The 23,282-nt window shown below is 37.4% G+C and overlaps 1 protein-coding gene across 1 annotated transcript in view; it reads right to left on the bottom strand.

Annotated features, from left to right (window-relative positions):
* CNTNAP5 (contactin associated protein family member 5) overlaps positions 1-23,282 on the bottom strand; it is a 286,970-nt gene that overhangs the window by 37,112 nt on the left and 226,576 nt on the right. The window contains exons 14-17 of the mRNA XM_042784303.1: positions 17,664-17,820; positions 8,508-8,635; positions 8,173-8,343; positions 5,926-6,144 (exon numbers count right to left, since the gene is read on the bottom strand). Coding sequence (XP_042640237.1) covers positions 5,926-6,144; positions 8,173-8,343; positions 8,508-8,635; positions 17,664-17,820 — 675 coding nt within the window. The remainder of the gene's footprint in view (positions 1-5,925; positions 6,145-8,172; positions 8,344-8,507; positions 8,636-17,663; positions 17,821-23,282) is intronic.

Below are 23,282 nucleotides of genomic sequence, written 5' to 3'. Positions count from 1 at the left end.
CAGTTAAATGAGCCATGCTATTTTCAGCAAGGTATTTACACAGCTGAATTTTACTGAGAAGCCTTGGGGCAAGGCGGAGAGAGTCTGAGAGGAGGGGGCAAGAAGTTCAAAACTGAGCACTCATAGTGTAACTTGGTGACACAATTGGCCAAATAATTAACATTCTATCTATGAATTAAGGATTTGATTTAAAAATCAAATTTTTATTGGTAAAAATTGGATTAGGGAGGCTGAAGCAGCGTGAACAAGTATTAGGAGCATTCTTGTTTTATGTAACTGATACAAAGAAAAGGAAAGGTCATGAGTGTATAAGAATCATAATTATTATTACTCAGGAGTAGGAGAATTTGCTGTGATATTCCTCAGACGATATTCAATTCACACTTGTTAGTCTCAAACTGAAAGTTGTACAAAGCAGTCAGAATACAAAAGGAGTTAAGCATTAATTCTTCCTCCTGGCCTCCAAAATATCCCCAAAGTGTCTAAAGATTCCTTTAAAAACAACAACAGTAAACAAAGTATGCACCTTATTTTTCTCTCCTTCCTTTTCTCTGTCTCCCAAGAAAGTTTCTCAGATGTTGACTCTCTCTGGGCTGTTGTTGCATTCGGACTGTCTTCAACAGACAGAGGAGATTCACCCAATGATTCATTGCTCCCTTTCTGGGAAAGTGACTGTCCATTGAAAGGAATGAAGGTTTGCTATTTCTACTGTAATTTTTTTAAATTAACAGAATAAACATAGTCAGGTGCAAGGATATCCACACTGTGCCTGAGGATTATAAAGCAGCCTAAAGCAATTAGATACCCAAGACTCACTAAAAGAAAGAAATGCTTTTCTAACTCCTTTAGACTGTTTTAAAATCCAAGTTTGCTTGATTTTGAGTGTTCTGGCAATGAAAAGTCATTTCTCCCTTCCACTTTGCACACACAGAAAGCTATCTCAGAACCCTGCCACATACTCCGTGTGCCAATGTCAGCCTTAAGCAGACTTTCTGTCTTTATTCTAAGTTACTGAAACAAGTGTAGCCATAGAAAAACTTCTTCTGGTACTACATAGATAAATACGTAAGTGCCCTGTAAGTAACTTACACATTCAACACAACAGCTAATGATAGAAACACTACTTAATCTATGCTTTCGTCTCTTACTGACTATGCAGACTGTATACACTGACTATAACAGAGAGAAACCATAATTGGATATAATCAGATATTTATAGGAAGAGATAGAATAAAACAAGAATTCCAAATTTGAATCCTGTCACGTTGTGTTGCTATGGATGAGAAGATAAAAGGAGAAGGACTAGATTTGAACACCTCCATTGTGATTCCCCTCCTTTTGGTTTTATCTCCAGGCAGATCCAATAAGAAGGCAGCCATTTTCTATGGTTTATTTTGAACAGCGTGTGTAAATAATCATCACTGCAGTGGAATTCAGGGAACATCAGGCAATGACAATTTCTTACACATGCTATGTGGTGTGCTGGCCAGAGAAAATGCTTAGGTTCTGCTCCCTCAAAGGGAACAGCCCTCAAAAACAGACATGCAAGACAGACATCATGTCAGCAAGATGCAAGAACAGCCAAAAATCACTGAATCAAACACAAAACAGGGCAATGAAAGGTGGCAGGGCAGACCTCAGTGGAAAACAGGTGGTATGGAAAGAAATGACACCCAAATTCCAGCATTTCTGCGAATATAATAAATAGTATGACTATATGGGAAGAACAGTCTGATTCTCAGCTCTATTTTATACACAGTATCAAGGTATAAAAGAATCTTTGAGGTAAACAGAAATATGTGAGTTCATCTTCCCAGGATATTGAAAACTTGTGAACTTCTCTATCTGTGATGTTGTACCAGCTCCAAAATGACAGTATTTTTGGGAGCATTAGTGTGCAGATAATGATTTATGGTTACTTTATGCTTATCAAGGCCAGAAATGAGTGAAGAAGCTTTCTCACAGATAGTACTGTTAATCCAAGTAATGTAATGTGAGTTCAAGCCCAGTAAGACATGCCCAACACTCAGAAATACTCCATAGAAATCCAGTTTAAGAACATTAAACACACCCATGGTCACGCTTAAGTATATAGAGCATGTTGAAAATTTATTTTTACCCTGGCAATGACCCAGAGAGGCTTAAGTTCAAGAACATGAATACTCAAAATTAGCACAGGGACAATGTAAGTCATGGTGAGACTCCCAGGTTCTGCTACAGTCTCTGAACATCTGGAACTCTCTGCTGGAATAAGCAACCATGGCATCCAAACACTGAACTCACTGTCATTATATATCAGTTAGTATTCCTCTGAGACAATTCAAGTTCATATTTTTCACAGTCTTCAGGACACAGATTTGTACTAGTTCACCATCAGTGTATTCTTCATCTAAATTAACTAGACAGTTTTTGTGATTTGATTTTTTTTTTTGGTTTGGTTTCTTATGGAAGAGAATATTTGCTCACATATGTGGTATATTTTTAGCTCTGAATCTAGACTTTTTTAATTCCGTGACCAAATTTAAGGGAGCGAATATTACGTTCTCCCATATTTCAAGAAAACTGGTAGCAGGGTAAATAAGACAGAAACAACGTCAAGGTCTCCACTAAGGAAGATTCAAGTGTGAATTCATCCCTTAGTGGACATAGAAGAAACTACACACATAAAAGAAAAATCCTTCTCTGTGCTTAGTCATTGGAAAATTACCAGTACAAGCCTAAATCTTCTAAAATACCTGTCAGTCAATCTAAAGATAAACTTCCAAGGAAATTCAGGCCTTCTTAAGTCCCATCCCTACTGAGTATTAAAGGCTGATTAACTATCTCACAACGTGTCAGTATCACCGGATCAGAAGTAAATGAAGCACAACTCCACAACTGCCGACAACTGACTGTTTTATTAACATTGCTGGAGAAGGCTTCTGTTCAACTTTCTTTACTATAAATCACAGAAAGTAAAAAAATGGTTTGACAGGTCAGCTTTTTAAAAAACCCAGCAAACTAGCATAAAAACTCCAAAAACTATATTCTACTACTCCATACAGTCCCAAATATATCTGGGGTTTGGGTTAAGAAGGAAAAACCTGGCCAAAACAGAAGTAACTCAATCATAAAACAGGCAGAAACAGCTGGTAAAAAATTAATTGGTCCAAATTAGCAGAACTCCTTAAGAATTATGTTATATGCCAACTGTCCCTGTAGTCAAATTTTACAAATGTCCAAATTTATTTTATGTTTGATTTACTGTATATAACTCCTTAAAAGGAAAAGACACATAACCACCTGACATATACTGCATATGGGCTGATGTCTCTGAAGCAACAGGAAAATAACGGTAGTTTGAAAGCTACAGTGGATATCTATACGATCATCACCATAATGCTACATGATATTAATATAGTTCCTTCATCCCATAGGATCAATAAATCCTTCCAGAAGATAAATAAACTAAATTAAATTCTGACATTGAGCCTTATTTATGAGATTTACAAAATATTTGAATTGATTCTGGAGAAGAATCAAGAAAAAAAAAAAAGGTTATATCTTAATGACTAGCTACCTCCAGCATGGAAACAAAGTTCCATGTTTAATTGGAATGCATCTGGGAGAACCAATCAAAAAATATTTGGAACATTTTTAAAATAGAAAATATGCCAGTTATATAGATTATTAATTAAGAATGTGCACACTAATTGTGAAAACCCGTTAATTACTGTCAGGATGAAGAATGCTGCAGAAACAAATATGTTGTGGATTATAAGGGGACTAGGGAGCCATATTATGTGCTGCTGCTTCTTTCCTTTTTACAACGTTGTTTATGTATTTATTTTTCAGATGAGACAAAATTCACTCTGCATGGTTGAGGTATTAAATCAGATTGGACTGAGACCTTCAGTAGAGACAAATTATGCTACATCTCTGTATTGTTGGACTTCTGCCACTTTTCCCTGGAGCACTTGGGGACAAAGTGAAAGAATCAGGAGGCTGCCCAAGTTTCCGTCTCTTCTGACTGCTCTTAGGAAAACTCAGGAAGTCACAGATGGGTTTGGACTTCAGTATGGTAGAGCTAAGGGCTGAGAAAGCACTCCTAAAAACATTAGGCTTTCTGTCCCTTTAGTTCAGGGTTCAGTAAAAGTCTGGATGGACAACTGAATACAAGTTATTTAGTGCGTAGTGAGAACTTTTTGCCTCTTGGCTGAGATGAAGTAACTATGTTCTAGAGTTTACTGTAAATATTAAGTGCAATCAGAGAAAAATTTAGTTTCAAAGTCACTGCTGGAGATCAACTGGTCCAGCATGTTCCTCAAAGCATGGCTACATTCAGATGAGGCACGCATTCACTTCAGCAAAACCAAGGGGACCTTTCCTGCACAGCTATTACCCATCCACTCAATCCCCAGCTTGTACAGATACATGATCTATTCTGCCCCAGGTGCAGGGCTTTGCATTTGTTTTTGCTGACAAGGGGTTCCTCTTGGCATACTTCTCCACTGAGGTCCTTAACTACCATGGATTTCCATGATGCAATTCATTATGTCACTTTAAAACCACCATGAAGTTTGTTCAGGTAACCTGTTTAGATTGCTAAGGCAAAGAAACAAGCTCGTAGGCAGATACTGCTTTTCAGATGTGAGATGCTAGGCAGTTGATATATATGACATATCTGGTAGATGATGTATGATAAATCATTTTTACTCCTTGAAAAAGATACAACCAAAAATTTGAAAACAGTCTATCGAGTCATTAAATTCTCTATGTTTTCTAACTAGAAACAGAACCTTGACTAGATTTCTCTGATGTTTCTAAGGTGTCTAGCAGTCCATCCCTGCTGCCTTCAGGCCTGGCTTCCTGCAGAACATGTTCTTAGGGTCACCTTAGCATTTGAGAAACAAGTGATTAGCAGCATGCTTCATACCAGAAAACAGAAACTTTGCACTGTGACAGTCTTAACTGTCCCTTCTGTGAGTTCTTCAGTGAATTTTCCTCTGGCTGAGTCTATCACAACATTTTAGGTATAAATCAACAGCTATGTGGGAAGAACTCCTGGCCATTGATGCAGTTATATTTATATATTAACAGATTCGTTCTTTACATTCAGAGCCCAGTAACTACTACAAAAAGCTCAGATAAATACCCCAAAATCTTCTTAACTAAAAGGATGTGGATACATGGGTAAACTTTATTAAAATGGATTGACAGATTGAGGTTTGCTATACCATTTCAGCTAAGTAAGGGAATCCATTTTAAGGAAATAATCGGTAGTTACCTGAGTGGCCCTGAATAAGAAGCAGGTTACAACCCACTCCATCACTGAGAAGATTACTCAGAAAGACAGTGTTTGAATACAAAAAAGGAAGAAGTCCCTTTGTAATCCCTGATTATATTATCAAATACAAGCTGGTCCCAATCTAGGTTTCATTTGCAAAGGAGATAGGGAAACTATATGCAGACAGAGATTTTTTTTTTTTTTTTTTCCCCTTTGAAAGATCACCTTTAGTTAAAATAACTGGATATGCTTCGACTGTGTTCATAGTTCTCTCACACATGTACTCCATGGCCAAATAAGTGTTTTGGCAGACATGCTTGAAGGAACAGACTTCAAGACCATTCTGTCCATCAGGCTTTACCCCAGAAATTTATATGACAAACTTGTGCCTTTTCCATTGCACCTAAAAAGGGAGATCACATTTCCTACAGCAAATTACACAGCCATTGCTGCACAAGAAGAAATACTATGAATTCTTAGTGCTTTGAGTGCAAAGGCAGTAGAGTCTGAGTTTACTTTATGTTGTCTATGCAGGACTGGAAGGAGATAAAGTAGAATTAGGTCACCACATGAAAGCTCAATGCTTAAACTATAGCATTACCAGGGTATGGACATAGAAATATTGTATATATCTACAAAAACCCTTAAATGGTCCCTACCTACAAATAATTGGCTGTTGAGCTGCAAGCGGAAGTGCCCCTCGGCAGGTGCCTCCAGGACCTTCCTGGGGAGGCTGTCCACCTGGAGAGAGGTTTGCTTGAGGTTCCTCTCTGCTCGGACGTAGTGCCACTGGTTGTCATTCAGGGGTGTAGGAGACTGCACAGTGGCTTCTGTGGGGCCATTCCCAACATCTATGGAGAAGGTGATCTCTTTGGGGGCTGGAATAGATAAACAGATGTGGAGAGGAAGTGAAGGTCTGAATCAAATTGTGGTTTTGACATCAAGAAATCTTACATAAATATAGGGTCCATTAACTTTTATATCAGCACATAATACAGCATCATTTACCTCCCATCTCCTACACAGCAGCTTATACATAAATCTAAGCCTGCAGCCTCACTATTTGATCTCTGCTGTGATTATACTTGACTGTGGGTACCCATCGTTTTTTGCTATAACAATTACAGTGCTCTAGAAATAGTAGTTCTCTTTTTGAAGCAAAAGTGCCAAATGATATACAAAAGTCACACAACGCTAGCAAAAGATTTTGGACAAATAATGCTAAGATAGGGAAAAGGAGGAAGGAGATCTTTCTGACTAAATCTTTCAAAATGTATGTACTTAGCAATTACAGAACTTGGCTGCATATGGTAGGAGAGAATCCTGCAAGCATTCGTTTGCCTGAATAAACCTGACCCATGAAGCAAGGAAAAACAGATGAGAAAAACTAGTTCACTGGTGATCCTAAACTAAAGAGGCATATGTAACACATGTGCAGAGAGAGTAAAGCTTCTAGAAACAGGATAATTGAAAAACAACAGCCATATAAAGGACTCCATCTTGCTTTGCTGGAAGGCTGAAAAGGGCCAGAACTTTTTAACAGTCTCGCTATCAATCTTTTTTCCTCTTCCTAAAATGCAAAATACACCAGAAAGATCAAGAACCAGGTCCACAGACCACATAACCACAAGGTTGTGGATTGAAAAGTCATAAAAACCTGTTATTTCAAGCCCAACAAATTGGATAGGTCTGGTTTTGGAAGCTGCTTCTTAGATAGCTAGGATAGGAAACACTCCATAGGGATAGACAAAGATACATTTTGAGCTCCTGTATCTGCTAAAAGGCCGTTTCTCTTCCAAGCAGCTGGTCTGTGGAGCTTCCTTGATACAAGGCCTCTAGGCTGAAAATTCCATCTGGCAGCAAGAAACACAACACCAAACTACTAGTGAGAAGCCTAAGTTTAAAAGCCAAGACTTTCCCAAAGTTTTTAAATAAATTATTTTCCAGGAGTATGGATTTAACACACATACAAAAGCTTTCACTACACAATCCTCTTAGTAGTTTACAGTATTTGTTATATTTGTTATCAAAATGCCATTTTTACTTCTATATTCCTGAGAATGAAATGCAGTATACTGAAGTACAACCAAATTGGACTTTGATGTGCAATTAACAGTAAATCATACCTCATTACCTTGTGATAATGCACCATGACATTTACCATTGGTTTAATGAATCAAAGGGCCTTGGGGCCCTGTTTTATTAAATTTTATGTTGGGGTTATTATAAGCATATCATAAAATGCATAGCACTCAGTTTGTTTTTTCTAAGCTTGACAGAATTTAGAATACAGAAGTCATATTTCATGTCAAAGTCACAGTACTCTTTTGTCACTAATAAATATTTGAAGTCATCAGGAGTGAGGCAAAACATCAGTAATTAAGTTCCCTGCTACTCTACTTTATATACTGAGTAGCAGTTATACTCCAGTCACTTATTAGATTTTGAAGTATTTAAGACCCATACACACTGAGTTCCTCTGAAACACTAGGACTGCATCAGACTGGGTATGTTGCTGATACAGAAATAAAAGTAACCATGAGAGTGATTGTATCAAATTTTTCATCTTTCAACTAAAATAACTGTCAACATGTACATCTAATCAGTAGCTTTGTCTCTTAAGAGCAAAAAAAAAAAAAAAAAATCAGTGTTGAAAAAGTAAATTCAGTCACCTGTATAAGAAAGATAAACCTAACCATAACAAGATTAAGTGTAATGATTAAGGCTATAAAGGGAAACTCTGACAGGAGAGGTAGATAAGTCTAGATTAATGAGTCTATATCTCCATCTTATCCTCTTCAGGCACCTCCAACCATCTCAGGACAGAAGAAAATATGTCTTTCCCATTTCCCTGCACCTGTCAGATTTGGCAAATACATCAAAGAATTCCCAATGGTCAAACTTACAGTTTATTTCAACTCGTATGAAGTCTTTAATCCCAAGGTTTTCCAAGAATACCCCGGAGACGGCAGTAGTTTTGAAGAAGAAGGAGATGTCCGCGCTGACCTCAGCGTGGAAGGTGGGGAAGTGCAGGTAGGAGGCCTCTGTGTTGAAGGAAGCGGCGTTCCAGAACTGCCCTGCAAACACAACCCCCTTCTCTATAGTTATTTGGCACAGGACAGCAGCTGTGAGCTGCATGTGGAAAGCCACCTTTCATCAGATAAATATGTTTTAAAAAAAAAAACAAAAACAAAGAGGGAACATTTTGTACCTATTGAAATTGAGAAGAGCTAGTACTCACTGTCTCCATAGCAACGCAAAGGGCCGATTTTCCAAGCTGCCTCAGAATTTGATCTGTTTGTGTCAGTGATCACTATCTGAGTTACAGGCAAATGGTCTTTGAAAGCAAGGAGGCCGGTATCATTTGTCCTGGATTATAATAAACAAACAGAAAGAGACAGATTAACCACAAAGTCCCTGGCATTCCTTATGCAAGACTTATTTAAAGATGAAAGGTCTTTTGCAGAATTTCCTAGAATTGTGATTATATACACTGCTTAAGATACATACGTGCACACGTACACTCTATGCTCATGAATTATACCGACAACTGAAAATGCTGTGTTTGGATACATGATACTGCCTAGTATGGACTGTATTTCAGCTGTGCAGAATGATTGTGAAACTGAGGCAGAGTGGTGCCATTCTGCCCGATGGGCATTAATGTAAACTGGGCTCTACTGGGTTTCCTCAGCAGGATGAATTTAATGTGGATCAGGTATAAGTCCAAGTCTGCATTTCTGCTAAGTTAGCTGGAGACAGATAAGGGCATTTTTGCTGGCTTTATGCTTTATCCAAGCAGGAAGAGGACACGCGACACCTGATCCAGCATGCTGTTAGCACAGGGCAGCCAGACAATACTTGATCCAACTTCAAGATGGCTGGTACACAACTGACTCAGCACATTGTGAAGATGGTGGAATTGGCAGTGAGTTTGGGCTGAATCAGCCCTTTGCACTAGGGGCCTGTGGAAATTTTGTTTCAGCAACTGAAATACTGAAGGCTGATTTACTGCATTGTCAACCTACAATCTCGTTTGTATCAGCTGGGCTTATTCTTCAGCTGAGACTAACCTGTACACAGCTGCTAGAAAGGAAGAGAGAAAAACAAAAAAAAAGGATTCCTAAAGGATCATTTATTTGTTTTTACTCTGAGTGTGCTGGGCAAATTGTTGTCCTCAAAATACAGCATGGCGTTTCATGGCAGCCCTCTGGTCCCTCAGCTGACTAGTGGCTTTGACTCTGGCAGGGTATACAGATGTGCATTCATCCCACTGTCCTTCATGAACTGAACTTAGTCCTTCAGGCATCCAACACTGACCTTACCAGAGTCAAACTGCCCTCACGATGTATTTCTCTATCGTTTGTGTATAGAGAGGAGAGTGTTAACATATCTTTATCTCCACAGTGATGAGTTTTTTCTTCTCCTAGCTCTTTTCCTCCAGGTTAAGGTCTGCTATGCATCTGGGCACATAAGCCTGGCAGAGAATCTGCCATGGAGCCAAATCTCAATAGGTTTGGAGAAAAGGATCCCTACCTCTGCATGGCCCAGCAATCTGCATGCAGGGTTGGGACTCAACTTACCTGTCTGCTCAGGTGGAGGACAGCATGCTGCACATGCGGATGGCAACAATGACCGGAATCAAAATGTCAATAATCCCAAATTGACACTCCCTGCTTTCAGGCAGGTATGACAAAAAACCTCAGGAAACAGGTATCACTTTTTCAGCAATACCACTGCCAAAGATTCTGACATCCTAGACAGGATCCCAGACTATTTACATGCTGCTCGTAATGCCACCTTCCACAAATGTACCTCTCATTAAAGTTCCAGCTGTGGAAAGGGGCACAGGACTTCAGTAAAAAATAATAATTAGGATGAACACTGCAGCTGCGCTCTGACACATAACCTCGGGTGTTTGCTTAGCTAAGTGCTCTACTCTGATTAACGTTAGGAAAGATAGAAGTGTTTTGATCTTTTTGATAAAGGTTGCATACATTTCATTTATTTTTCATTGTTTCTAACTGCATGCAGCACAGTTAATTGTCTCATAATTCCAAGGGGAAAAGGAGAGGTACCCTCTCTGACCCTAACATTTTTTTTTCTTGCTTCAATGGGTGTTTGACGTGCAGATAATTACAAAGAACAGCAAGATGAAATTCCCAGGTATGAAGCAGAGTGATGCCTTCAATACAGACTCAGAAGGAAGAATACTATGTATGAATCACAAGTACATGGTCTCCAAATCTCTTCACGGAGGTCTCAGCAGCATACTCATATAGCTTATTGTATCAATCTTTGAAAGTTAGTGTAAATGCTCTCAACATATCATGAAACAGTTGTAATAAAAGCTGAACCATTTGAATATTTCTTAGGAAGATAATTAAATCAGGTGTTTCAGTGGGTGGGAGAAAGAGTAGGCAGAATGAATGAAAGGCAGGGAGAAAGATGCACAGGAAGATGACATAAAATATGCAATATACACATGAATAACTAAGCTGGCATTTACTTCTTTTAAAATAAAATTTAGAAAAAAAATCACAAAATATTTAGGGAGGTTTCCTGCAAATTTATTTTCATTCAAAAAAAAGTGCAGTCTTTAGACTAGCTATGAACAGCATTAAAATAAAAATCAGTATCTTCCTACAGCTACCACTGAAGATATCTACAAAAAAAATGAAATGGTGACATTTAAAAGATATCTATTCCACATCTCTGAAAACTGCATTGCTTATTAGATATTATGTTATATTGCAAGAAGTTCTTTTATATCAAATTTTATGACTCTGAGTTTTTACTAGTTATATACCAGTGTCACAGAGAACTTTAGTAGCATAGCTCAACTGTGAGAAAGAAAAATATTCTAGAACTAATAAAAATCTTCACTTTTGTGTTAATGCCTTGAAAACTCAATCAAGTTTCTCTTGAAGCTCAAACGACACATTTTATATATTTTATTCCCTCAGACATGGAAAAAAAAGACTTGTTTAAGGATAAATATACAAGAAGACACTGAAATAAAACCCATGAGAAAAACATTCTTCCCTTCTGAGAATGTATTAATGACATGAACAAGATACTTATTGTTGCAGTTTATTATTATTTCATGGCGGGAAATTAAGTTTTTGGTAAAGAGTTAATATCGAAGACATTTCAGCTAAGAAAAGCAGAAAAGAGATTTGAAGACACTATACAGACCCTTATGGGAGCTAAACTTTGAATGTCTTAGATTCCTGGTATACTCTAAGTTGAACTTATTTCAGACTCCATTTCTTACAAAGCAGCATGATTCCTCTTCAATTTACGTGGTACACCATGGCAGCCTCTCAAATATAGTGTAGTATACCTCAGAGAGGAACAGGAAAGCTTCAGGTACCTGTACAATAATTTCCTGGAGGCATTGCTGTGGCACTACAAAATACAAATATTTCAGGGTTTGGACAAAACATTTAGAATTTTGCCTGAAGGGGGCTTGGGGATCACTTCTAATGTACTACAGATGTCAAATAAAAAGTGCTATTTTCGGATAGAACGCATCTGTACTATGATGTGCACATACATGATTTTGTCTTTTAAACAAAAATAAAATCTCGTTACATTGATTATTTGTTCCCAGAGCTAGTTTTTATTTATATGTATTTTAAATTTAGCAGTTCACATACACTTAAAACCAGATTCTATTTGGTTTTCCACAGCTGCTTCTCAGGTTAGCCAAAACTGCTACTTTATTCCTCTTACTGGGTTTCACATAGCACTCTGTGGCTACTTACAAGCAGGCCTTTTGTACCATGCTATGCCCCACTTCTCGGTACTGAGAACTACGGGTGGGTCCTGCCTGCAGGAGGGTCCTGGGGAGGCAGGGAGGGGATCTCCTTGGCCAGGAAAGTAAGTTAAGTCCTGATTTCACAAAAATCAAAGCAGATTTTATCCTTTTCCTGAAAGGAGTCCTGTACATGCAGAAAACAGTAGGAATAAATGAATAAACTTGGGAGTAGACCTTCTGCTTACCTGACTTGGCACTCAATTCGGTACAAATTCAGATGAAAATCTGAATGTTTTTTAGAGGGTGGAAAGCACCTTCCATGAGCAGATGTTTCTCTGAGCTCTTTGCATAAAGGGTAGTATCAATTTGTACTTCCCATAAGTAAAACCACAACAGAACAAATCCAATAATGCCTTTTAAATTAAATCACCGAAATATTTTTAGTTATGGGTATTAAATGCAGTTGGAAGTTATCTATTAATCTGTTTCTGAAGATTAATGTCTGTATCTACTCAAAGGACTTCCTCAATAAGTTATGAGGCATGTTACACATTAAACAAATGCTTTATGTATGGGGGAAGGGGGAGGGGAAGAAAAAAAGAAAAAAAAATTGCTGCAAGTGCAGCAATGCTAAAGGTAGCATTGCAGCAACTGGATACTTTAAGATATAGCACAGGTAGTTTTACCTGTAAATGACAAATAACTATTTTGATGGTAACATTATGAGACTATTTTTCTTCTTCCTGGCTATTAATAAAAGCATGCTTAAAAAAATCTCACTCTATGGTATCCTAATAGTATAAACCATCATAAATTGGTAATCTCTAGGTAGCTGTTTCCATATTTTTTCTAACAGATGGTAGAGCAGTGGTGTCATTAAATATAATTTCTCCTCATATGATCCCCTATTGGTACGTTTTCTTCTTTTACATTAATGAAAACTCTAGTATGGTCTGAGCCTCAGTAGCTCAGATATTCAGTACAGATTTTCATGAATACAGTACATTTGGGGAAAAGAATACTATCATCAGCAGATGTCAATGAACCGCATGAGGAACGGGCCAGTGAAACAGGCCTTCATCACAAAAAAGTTTTAAGCCCAGTGCAGGACATACCATTAATAATCCAAAGGAATACATTTTAATTGCTATCTTATTCACCAACTGCATCCAAAAATACTTTACTGGGTACAATAACGTAGAGTCACGATAAAGAAAAAAAACATCAGCAGGAGGTAGCATACCTAATAGTTGAAGGCAAGATGCAGTGGCTGTAGTTTGCTGAATTAGAGAAGAAGTACAGAGAAAGAGTTTGGTAATAATAGTAATGAACTGATTCCTGATACCTCAGGGGCCTGCTACAGTCAGCTCTCTGCAGACAGCTTCTCTAGTTTGTTGACAAATGCAGACGTGAAGGAAGATATTCAAGACAGCTCTATACAGGCCAGGTCACCTCCGGCAGGGCTTTTTATGAGCTCACAGGCTTTGCGGAGTTGCCTGCACTGCTTCTGGGGGAATGGGTTCAGTGTGGGATAGACGCTGAGCAAACAAAACCTGTCAGATCAGGACTTGTCAGCGGCTGGGTTTTTCTGCTCTGCTCTCCTCAGCCCTTCCAGTTTTAGCACCCTGGCTCTGGCACAGCTTTGCACAAATATAGCTCATCCAAAGAGGGTTTAATTTGCTTCCACATGGCTTTGCACCTCCTTGAACAAAGATGGATATACTCAATATATCTCTGGGAGCCAAAGTGGGTCTGACAATTGTAGTATTGCCCCTCGCTTCTACCCCCGCCCCACCTTCTTTTCATGTCCTGTGGTTTCCTTGTTGCTTGCAGTACCCCAAAGGCATGGTGAAGAGGTGAATGCAAGTTACTTTGGAAATGGGAATACTCAAAGGCTTAGCTCCCCCCAATGATAAAGGCTGTTTTGGAAGTTAAAAGAAGAGGATACTCCTATTAGTTTGAGTAATAAGACTACAGAATAGAAATAAATGATGGTCTGTCAGCTACTGGTTGGAATCAACACTGTCCACCACACTGCTGAGATGCCAGTGCTTCCTGTACAAAATAACTTCCAGAGATACCACTCTTTCCATACAAATGAAAAAGCTGTAAAGTTCTCCAAATTCACAAGGTTTCCAGGTGAATGCAGTCAGTGAGAAATAAGTTTGGTTTGATGACTAGCTTCAACCAAGTGTTTGCATTTGAAGTGGAAAATAGATTCCAGACAGGAAGACCGAAGTAGTAAATGGACTTCAGGACAGTCATGTGCCACCATGGTATGAAAGAGGTTCCTCCCATTTAAGTGAAAGGTTTGGTGAGCAGCAAACATTCATTATCAAGTCAAGAGAATTTTGCTTCAGATGAAAAACAACCTGGAAGAGGTATTTAAGGATCCAAAGGATCTCTAGAGTGGATTTAAGATAACACAACCCTGTCTGCATTTCAGAAATACTTTATTCTTTAGATCAGTTTAATGCCTTTCCCCAGTAATGTCTGCATCAAGAATGCACATTCTGTTTGAAACAGGGGGGTATCTTTTGAAAGACAATTACAAATCCATCTCATCCATACATAACTTGTCCCAACAGTTAACTATTCTCAGTGTTGGGGAAGAGGAAGAGAGAGAAAGAAAATATTGTCTGAACTAGATTTAGCTTTAGCTTGTAGCCACTGGACTTATATGAGTGTTTCCACCCACTAGCAGCAGTTTACAACAGTCAGGAATCTTTCTTTTCACGTTTAACACCTTTCCAGAACCCTTGCTTGGGTCAGGGTGACAACTTATGACTCTGCTCCCTCAGCAGAGGTCTCCTCCTGTTTGCCAGCAAATACCATGAAGATGCTCCACTATTCTGCAGTGATAGAATGAGGTGTTATCATACCACATGGATGGAAAAAGATACTTTTGCCTAGAATGCTTTAATAAAAATAAAGGTGAAAAATACAAAAGCCTTCCCCATATAGCATGCAACCAATTATATTCCTGTTCATCTGGCCAGTATAACCCCAGGGAGACGAACTTGGTGTCAAGTAAGAGCCCAAAGACAGCAGCTGACTCAGGTGTCTGCTTAGATATCATTTAGAAGTCAGCATGCCTAGAAGTAGACATTGTGTGCTGCCAAACACCTGGCTCAGGACTTTTCTCAGGTATGTTTTCTCTTGTTTTCTGTTTCTTTTGCCGTTCTGAGAAATGACTAGCTTCTTCTGCATCCAAGATTTAGTCTAGGGAAACCAAATCAAAGCAAAATCCTAAGCCGATCACCTCTTCAAGACATTCTGGCTATTCTGGTGAGTTCCTACCTCAGAGCTTCAGTGAGCAGCCTGATTTATCCAAAAGGAGTGAAAATGATTTTCTGGTTTTCCACTCTGCAGCACCCATTTTATTTCATGCTAAGGCAAATAAATGTATCTACTGCTGTCTTGCTTCTTCCACTATAATGTATAACAGGTGAAAGTCACAGTTCAGATCTCTGCAGGTTTCAGATTCAAATGCTCATTATATATCAGGGGGTCAGTGTTCTAGCAGAGAAACACAAAAGCAGTCTTCAAGAGGCATGAAATTTCTTATGTTTAGAAACTCTTTGTAAAGGTCAGGGGATTTTTAGATTTTAAAAATGCAACCTGCAATTTAGAATACTACTGAGGTCCAAATTTCAAATGGATTAAGAACCAAAACAAAACACCTGAACCCCCAAACCAAAAAACAGTAGGCAGTTTAGCTGTGGAAATTTCTATGCATATCCTGTTATAATGAAATTAGGAGAAACAAGTAGCTCTGTGAGCTGCAAAACTAATGAAGCATGATTTTCAACATCTCTCTCCCATGAGGGTTTTCCAAAATCTAATAAAAGTGTATGCTTCCTTAACTTCCTTCTTGTGGGCTTTAATTGGCTTTTTCCCCTCAGCCTGGCATAAATTTTCATAGTATGCGTAATTTCTAATACTTTTGAGATTTCTCCTTCTCTCTTAGAAATGTTTGAAATGTCTGCTGCTTCAAAATCATTTGGTTTAGGGGGAAAATGGAGATTAACACCCACAGCATAACTTGCTTGGGTCTCATTTCCTTATAAGACTCAGCTGAAACATAATAAAACTGCATTTAGCTTTCACCTTGCATTGTTTTGTACAATCTAGTGGTTCATTTTCCTGCAATCTCCGACTCCAACCGCAATGGTCTGCCAGAGTAACACACTTTGCTCTGCTTGAGTACTAGCTCACCAAAAAGCGAAATGTGGATTATGAAAAGAGCCAGGCACCAGTAAAAACTGATGCTTTTGATGCTCATGTGCAAACCTCACCAAAGTGCATCTGATAACCAAGCATTAAAGAAAAGATAGATTTAACATGCAAAGCCATGCCCTTCTATATAAATCTATACAAATCATATTCATAAACCAACATTTACATAAAGATCTTCCTGAAGAAATCCCCTTACAACTATGATTTTTGAAAGTGAATAGTGACCCCAGGGATATAAAGGGTCCAAGTGAATAATCACACTGTCTGGAAATCAAGCAACCAAAAAAGCCCAACATTTACAGTGACAAGTAATTTCTGAATTATTTTTTTTTCATTTCAAGACCCCTTATAGTTCCTTTCTACTCATTCTCTTTTAAGTGAAGGTTTCACAGGGATAATTTGGAAACTATTTCAAACAAAGTAGCCTATTACAGCAAGACATTTCTTGTCTACTTCCATTATTTATAATTTCTGAACTACTCAAGGTTAAAATATCTTTTTTTTTAGAGAAAGGGCAGCAGCTCCCATCAGTGAGTGGTCTAGAAAAGAGAGCGTGAAGCAGAGTTTTCACATGTATTTTCACAGTGTTTCAAATAGTACTTTCAACAACACTCCTCTGGCATTTCTGTCCCCTCCAACACAAGTATGGAATTAATTGGAAAGTTCACCAACTAGCTCGCAGCTGCTGGACAGTCTCTGAAGGTGCAGAGAATGGGAGAAGATTGTGAGGTGGCCTTTGAAAAATCATGTGGCATTGCGGCAGGCGCAACAAAGGTTTGAACCCAAGGAAGGCTTTGAATGTTCATGCTATAAATTTAAAACTTCCTGTGGAGACTGAACCTAAGCCTACAGAAACCAAAGGATGTCTTCCCATTGTTTTTAAAAAGCTTGGGACCCAATGTACAAGGAAGTTAAGGTACATACAGGTAATCTGTTTCATAAAAAAAAAAAAAAAAAATACAAGTCTTTCTGATAGTACATATTTCTTGTTCTTTATATGTCTGTACCTGAATTTGTCTGTCTATGTCCAAATTTTCTGCTCTGATGTATAACCATGCACCAACCTCCTAGAGCCTTTATTTATGCAACACTGTAATTGAACCAATGGAAATTTTTAAACAAATAACTGGATTTGACACTCATCAACAAAGATTTTTTGAAGATAACCCATCCCAGCAACCTGCTTCAGACAGATACGTTGTGTTTGGTTCAAGCAAGAAATTTAAGATGAAATCAGAAGTCCAAATTCTAGTTTGACTTTCATTCTCATTTGGTCATACTCAAGCCATTCAAGCTTTCTGAGCTGTGAATCAGGAAAAGATTTAAGCCTTCCTGACCTACTTCCTATACCGATCTCTCACACAGACACTACTAGACACATGTTAAATTTATTACCATTCTTCTCTATCTGCGTCACAGTTGCAAAAATATCTCATATCCAGACAACTTTCTTCCAGTCCACATGCACACTGTTGAATGCCCGGAAGAGATCCTCCCCAGTAAAGATGCTTTTCATTGGCACGGCCAACCCACCAAGCAAATGGCATTCCATCTGGATGAAAGGGAAAAAGAGGGGGGAAAAAAAGAGAAAAGAGAAAAAGAGAGAGAAAGAGAACTTGATAAGCAAATTGGATTCTCCTGAGAATGAAAAAGAGAATGGAAGTGGACATGTTAAATAATACCGAAAGAAAAGATGAGAACTACAGACGAAGTAACAAACCATAAACTTTGCCCAAGTTCCATTTTATGGGATACACGTTGAGAAAGAAACAGCTCTGTGGTAATCCCATTCAGTTTGAGGAGCAGATGTTTCCCCCACAGGGTTCATGCGCCAATCACCCATAAGAACCTTGGCACATTTCAGCAGCAAAGACTTCTGACGTGTGAACCCAGCACCCCCGTCTGCACCAGCTGTGTCCAGTGTTTCTGTGTGACACTAGATGGGAGATCTGATCACTGAAAGTCTGAAAATAGCTCTCTTGACATGACTCACATAGCACAGCTGTCTTGAATCACCCAGTATCGGTCAAGGACCTCTTGCAGAGTCTACCCATTATGAAAGAGACTCTAGCTCTTAGATCAGGAATTTTTACCTTAAGGATCATATATAAAGAGCAAAAATTGTCAGAAATAACACATCAACTGACCTATTACTATATGCTTAATACAGTTCCTCTCAAAACTAAGACCAAAGTTTGTATTGGTTTCTAAGGGAGCAGGACTAGGGATTTTAATGTGCTCTCCAAGTGTGGAATTTGAAAATGTAAAGCTCAAGAAGATATAAAAATATCCTAGATTAAGGATTCAGGTAGGACATAAGTGGGGAAAAAGATTTCCCTACTTGGGAATTAATTTGTCTCTGTGAAGTTATTTTCTATCTACAGGAGCTCTAAGATCTATGTATTTATATAAACCAAGATAGCTTTTGTTTAAATTTCATAATCCGTTATACATCAAGCATTAAGTATTAATAGTCAGATACAGTAAGCAGATTCAGACATAATGAAATCCACGGATTAACATTTTGCTAAAATTGACTTTGTCTTCCAGCTCAGATAATTTTTTCATTGACTTCTTAATCCTTAAATCAAGAAATGTAATCAGTTCCACATATAGGTAGAAGACAAAATTTATCAAAATTGACATATCAAGACTTTTTGATAACAGATCTTGGAAAAATAAACTGCACTGCTATTGTAGAAAAATGTATCAATTTATTCTTCTGCTTTACTAACATTATTAGTAGTGAGAATTCCTCATTATACAAGGCAAGAAATTCTAAAATATGAAATGCAATCAAGGTTAACTGTAGAGTGTAAGAGACTAATTAAAATGAGTTTTAGAATCACTTGGCAAAATTAATTCATATTTGTTTTCCTTCTAAGCTTAGACTGCTGAACTGTAAATTAATGAAAAAAGGAAAATAAATATAGAAAGAGTAACTTCATTCTCATGATACCAACAATTAAGACATGACGAGTTTGACCAATACCCAGTGGTACTCATTAGAAAAACACAATTCAAGAACATCTAAGGATTCATCTTATAAAAATGTGCACGCTTATTTTAGGTCTTATTGACAACACATTTATGTTTTCTTTTCAGCTGATTTTCTTGCAGAAGTTGATTGCTGCAGCCGCTGAAACAGGTCTATACTATATTACTGGGAAATTACTCGGTAAAGCTTAGAATAGTAATGATAATTGAATAAAAGGGTGATTTGTCTAGGAGTTGAAACAGATATTATACAGAAGTGCCTAATCTAATTTTAAAAGTGCCCATTCTGGAAAAAAATATTTAGATAAAGATAAATCCTTCAGGTCATCAGCAAATAATGGTATTCATTAATCAAATTCAACCTGTGTCATATTCTTTTGGCAGAAATCATTATATACTTAAACATAACAGTGAAAAAAGCAGTCATTCACAGGATTTTAGAATGAGTAGTTGTCTGATGTCTTTTTCAGTTCTGTTGTTATTTGTTTTATCGAGCAATATCAAGCAAACACATAGACATTCAGATTTATGATATATACTGGGGAAGTGGTAGAAGCACCACAGTTTGAGTAATTTACAATTAAATTAAATACAGTGCTAAAAAATAGAGCATTCAACATTATAAGAAACAATCTCAGATTGTCAAGGGAACAGACTATAAAAAACCAGTGTCTTTTCAAAAATTCTATTTATTAGGCAGATTTCTTCCACCCTTTACTTGAGATGAGTAAATTTTTCCCCCTAACTAGTCCCTTAGAAATCAATTGTAGTATTAAGGAAACTTATGCCCTGATTCTTCAAAACTCTTTTCTACATGCTTAATTTTTAACACATGAGAAATCACAGAGCTATTCAGCAAAGCTCTTAAATCTAAGGTATTTCAGCAATGTTCAGAGTGTTTAGGAATTACAGAAACATATATTGTATATCATACACCTGTAACGGTGATGTAATTAAATATTTCACTAGCAATGCCAATCAATCTATCTCCGAGTTCTTTCTAGAAAGTTTACATTGTTATAGATTGGCAGAGCTGGAGAATGCCTTGCACTGAGATTAAGTTTGGCCAACAGGCATTGGTTAAGATTCTTTCTTCTAAGCCTGTAGATCTGTTGCAATATCTTCACTACTGTAACCATGGTATTATAATTTTTTCAAAGCATTATCAATTCTTCACCACCTCAAAATGAATTTATTTCCTTTCTGTGCTGAATCCACAGACAATGATGTTAATCAAGGAGTTCACAGGGCCCAATGGCTGCAAACCAAACTAATGGTTACATAGATAAGTAGAATTCCACTTCAAAATTTCTAAGCTAAAAAGTCCATTAAATAAGAAGTGCAACTAGTTATTAATTTTGTGCTTACATTGTACCTATTAACATATTATTTAGTCAAAAAAGGTAGTGAAAAGCCTACCGCACAAATAAAAGTATTAGTTTCCATGCATTTTTGTCTATTCAGAACTGAAAAAAAAATCTGCTACAATAAATGTAAGGTTGTCTTTGAACTCTAAACTCTGGTTCTGAAGGTGAAGATGTGTGAAAAAAGTCCCAAACCAAGCAAAACAAACAAGCTCCAAATGACTGAATTCACCAGTAAAAGAACAGAGGACAGTTTCTTTAAAGTTATTTCTTCTTGTACTGCTCAAGCTGCTCTTGGAAAGTTTGAATTTTGATAACAAAATCCTCAAAAAAGGCAAAAATTTTTTATTTCCCACAGAGAACAATAACCCTTTCTGTGATGATTCTGTCTGGAAGCCTCTACTAACAGCTGTGATATTTACATCACTGCTTTTACCATAACTGAATGATATTGAATAAAAGAACTGAGCAGGAAGACAGTATTTTGTTTCAAACCAAGCACTGCTATTCGTTCACACTGCCAGGCACAGGCTGCACAAAGTAAGGTTGGCACAGGCCTTCTGAAAGGAAAGAATAAGGGGTTTCATCTTCAACAGATCATCTTGATGTCTCCCTTTACCTGTCTCCATAGCCTGGTCCTTCATGGTCTGTTGGTCTATTCAACAGCTGCTCGGTATATGTATCTGAATAGCCAAGGAAGACTTTGGAAATCCTGGAAAATACAATACTGAAGCATATTGACAAGAACTCAGTTTTTCTCTATCCAGCAAGCCACAGAGAATAAGCTCCCAGATGCCAGTTCTTCAGCAGACCTCCAGTACCTGCTCTATCAGTGCATTTAACTAAACTGTTCATTGTTCATTCCTTGTATGAAATCTGTTTCAGCAAAAGCAAGGCTGGCACAGACTGTACAGTTTACAAGCACAGAGGCTGAGAACTATGAAGAGAATAGCAGACACATGGAGGTTGTTTCCAGTGATCCTTAGAAGGAGATGCAGATTGAGATCAAATTCACCTGCAATGCGTATCTAGCTCTTCCAGTGACAAAAATGACTGAAAACACTCGGTGCTCCTCTACCAGCTTACAAGAAAATGTCAGTCTTCTTAAATCTCCCTTGTACTGACAGTTCTCTCATTTTCTGTATTAGAAGGCATTGACATTGCTGCTAATACAAGTTATTTTTAAAGGTTTTAGACTTGCTCATATTTTAAATAGCAGAGAATTTTTTAAAAAAATTATTTGTATAGTCACTCAGAAGCTAGAGGAGGGGGAGAAGCAGCATATTCCAACAGCATTTAGGACTAAATTACTACATATATAAATCCCAAGCAACTTTTGTGGACTCGGTTTACCATTATATAGGCAGAAAGACTTAGCATTGGGTTTTATGTTCATACAGCATGAGTTAAAGTAAACCCATGAATTTTTAACATTTTATTTAAAATATTTGTCAAGATTTTTCTGCATCATTTTCCAGGTGGTTCTTTTTATTGCAACAAACAAAAATCTAATGATGGAAATATAACCAGGTAAAATGGATCCCCTGTTAAAACTCCTGTGCTTGTATAAACCTAAAGTAATTACATACGCCTAACAAAGATAAGGCTTTTGGGGTACCCAAGTTACTAAAAGAGGTCAGCTAAAGGTCTTTTCCACCACCACAGCAAGTCAATTTATTTGCATCTGTCTGTTGAAACACTGAAAACATATTGCATTGAAACAACATTCTCCTGCCAGTCTTCATGTTCAGTTTTTTCTCCAAAATCAAACTGAGATAAGCAGAACCGAATCTGTTAGATGTTATATCTATACATCTTACTGACGAAAACATGGATTAATCTACACCTATGCTGTTTTTTCTTGAAAGATTCACATATCAAGAGAGAGTGAGAACTAGGAAAATATTAATTCTAGAATTTCATAAAGCAATCAAAGCCAATTCTTTGATACCACACTCAAAACCATTAAATGTCTGTTTGTATTAATTACTTCAATATCAAATCCTGCAAATGGCTCACCTGATAACATTGATATTATGTGAAACAAGCAATTGGCACTTTTTTTTGTACATATATATGTATATATACACACATATATGTATATGAGGCAATTTCAACCTGAAAAACTGAATCCAGAAGCCAATCTAGAGTACAAATTATGATCTCAGCTAATGCATTTTTAAAAGGCTCTAGAAAAAAATGGAGAAAGTGATAAGAGAATGAGAACAAGGGAAAACTGTGACTCAATAATTTTTGTAAGAGTTTATGAAGGTCTTGTTTTCCTATGCTTGATATTTTTCCATCACAATATTTTTCTAGCCTTTTTAATCAGAATGTTAAACATTAAATTGAAGTAAAACCAGAATCTTTCCCTTTGGCCTTTTCAACAGGAAATAAATTACATTTTTGATAAATCAGACAAAAAGTGTTTAGAATAATTCTGGACAAAATTATGGACAAATTGGAGAAATACTCTGTGTTTACACTCAAAATTAATATATTCTTAGAGGCTGTTTGTTCAGTGAAGTGGTCTATGGTGTTAATGATTCAGAATCTGTATTGGTTTAAACATCAGCTCACACCTCTGGGAGAATACACTCAATAACACAAAGTAGAGTGAACTCAGGCTGTGCTGCACTAACCAGCACGTGCT

The sequence above is a fragment of the Tyto alba genome, unplaced genomic scaffold (genome assembly GCF_018691265.1).
Source record: "Tyto alba isolate M040663 unplaced genomic scaffold, T.alba_DEE_v4.0 Super-Scaffold_7, whole genome shotgun sequence".
NCBI lineage: Eukaryota > Metazoa > Chordata > Aves > Strigiformes > Tytonidae > Tyto > Tyto alba.
The sequence above is the reverse complement of the archived record's forward strand: the minus strand, read 5'-3'. Positions and strand labels throughout refer to the sequence as shown.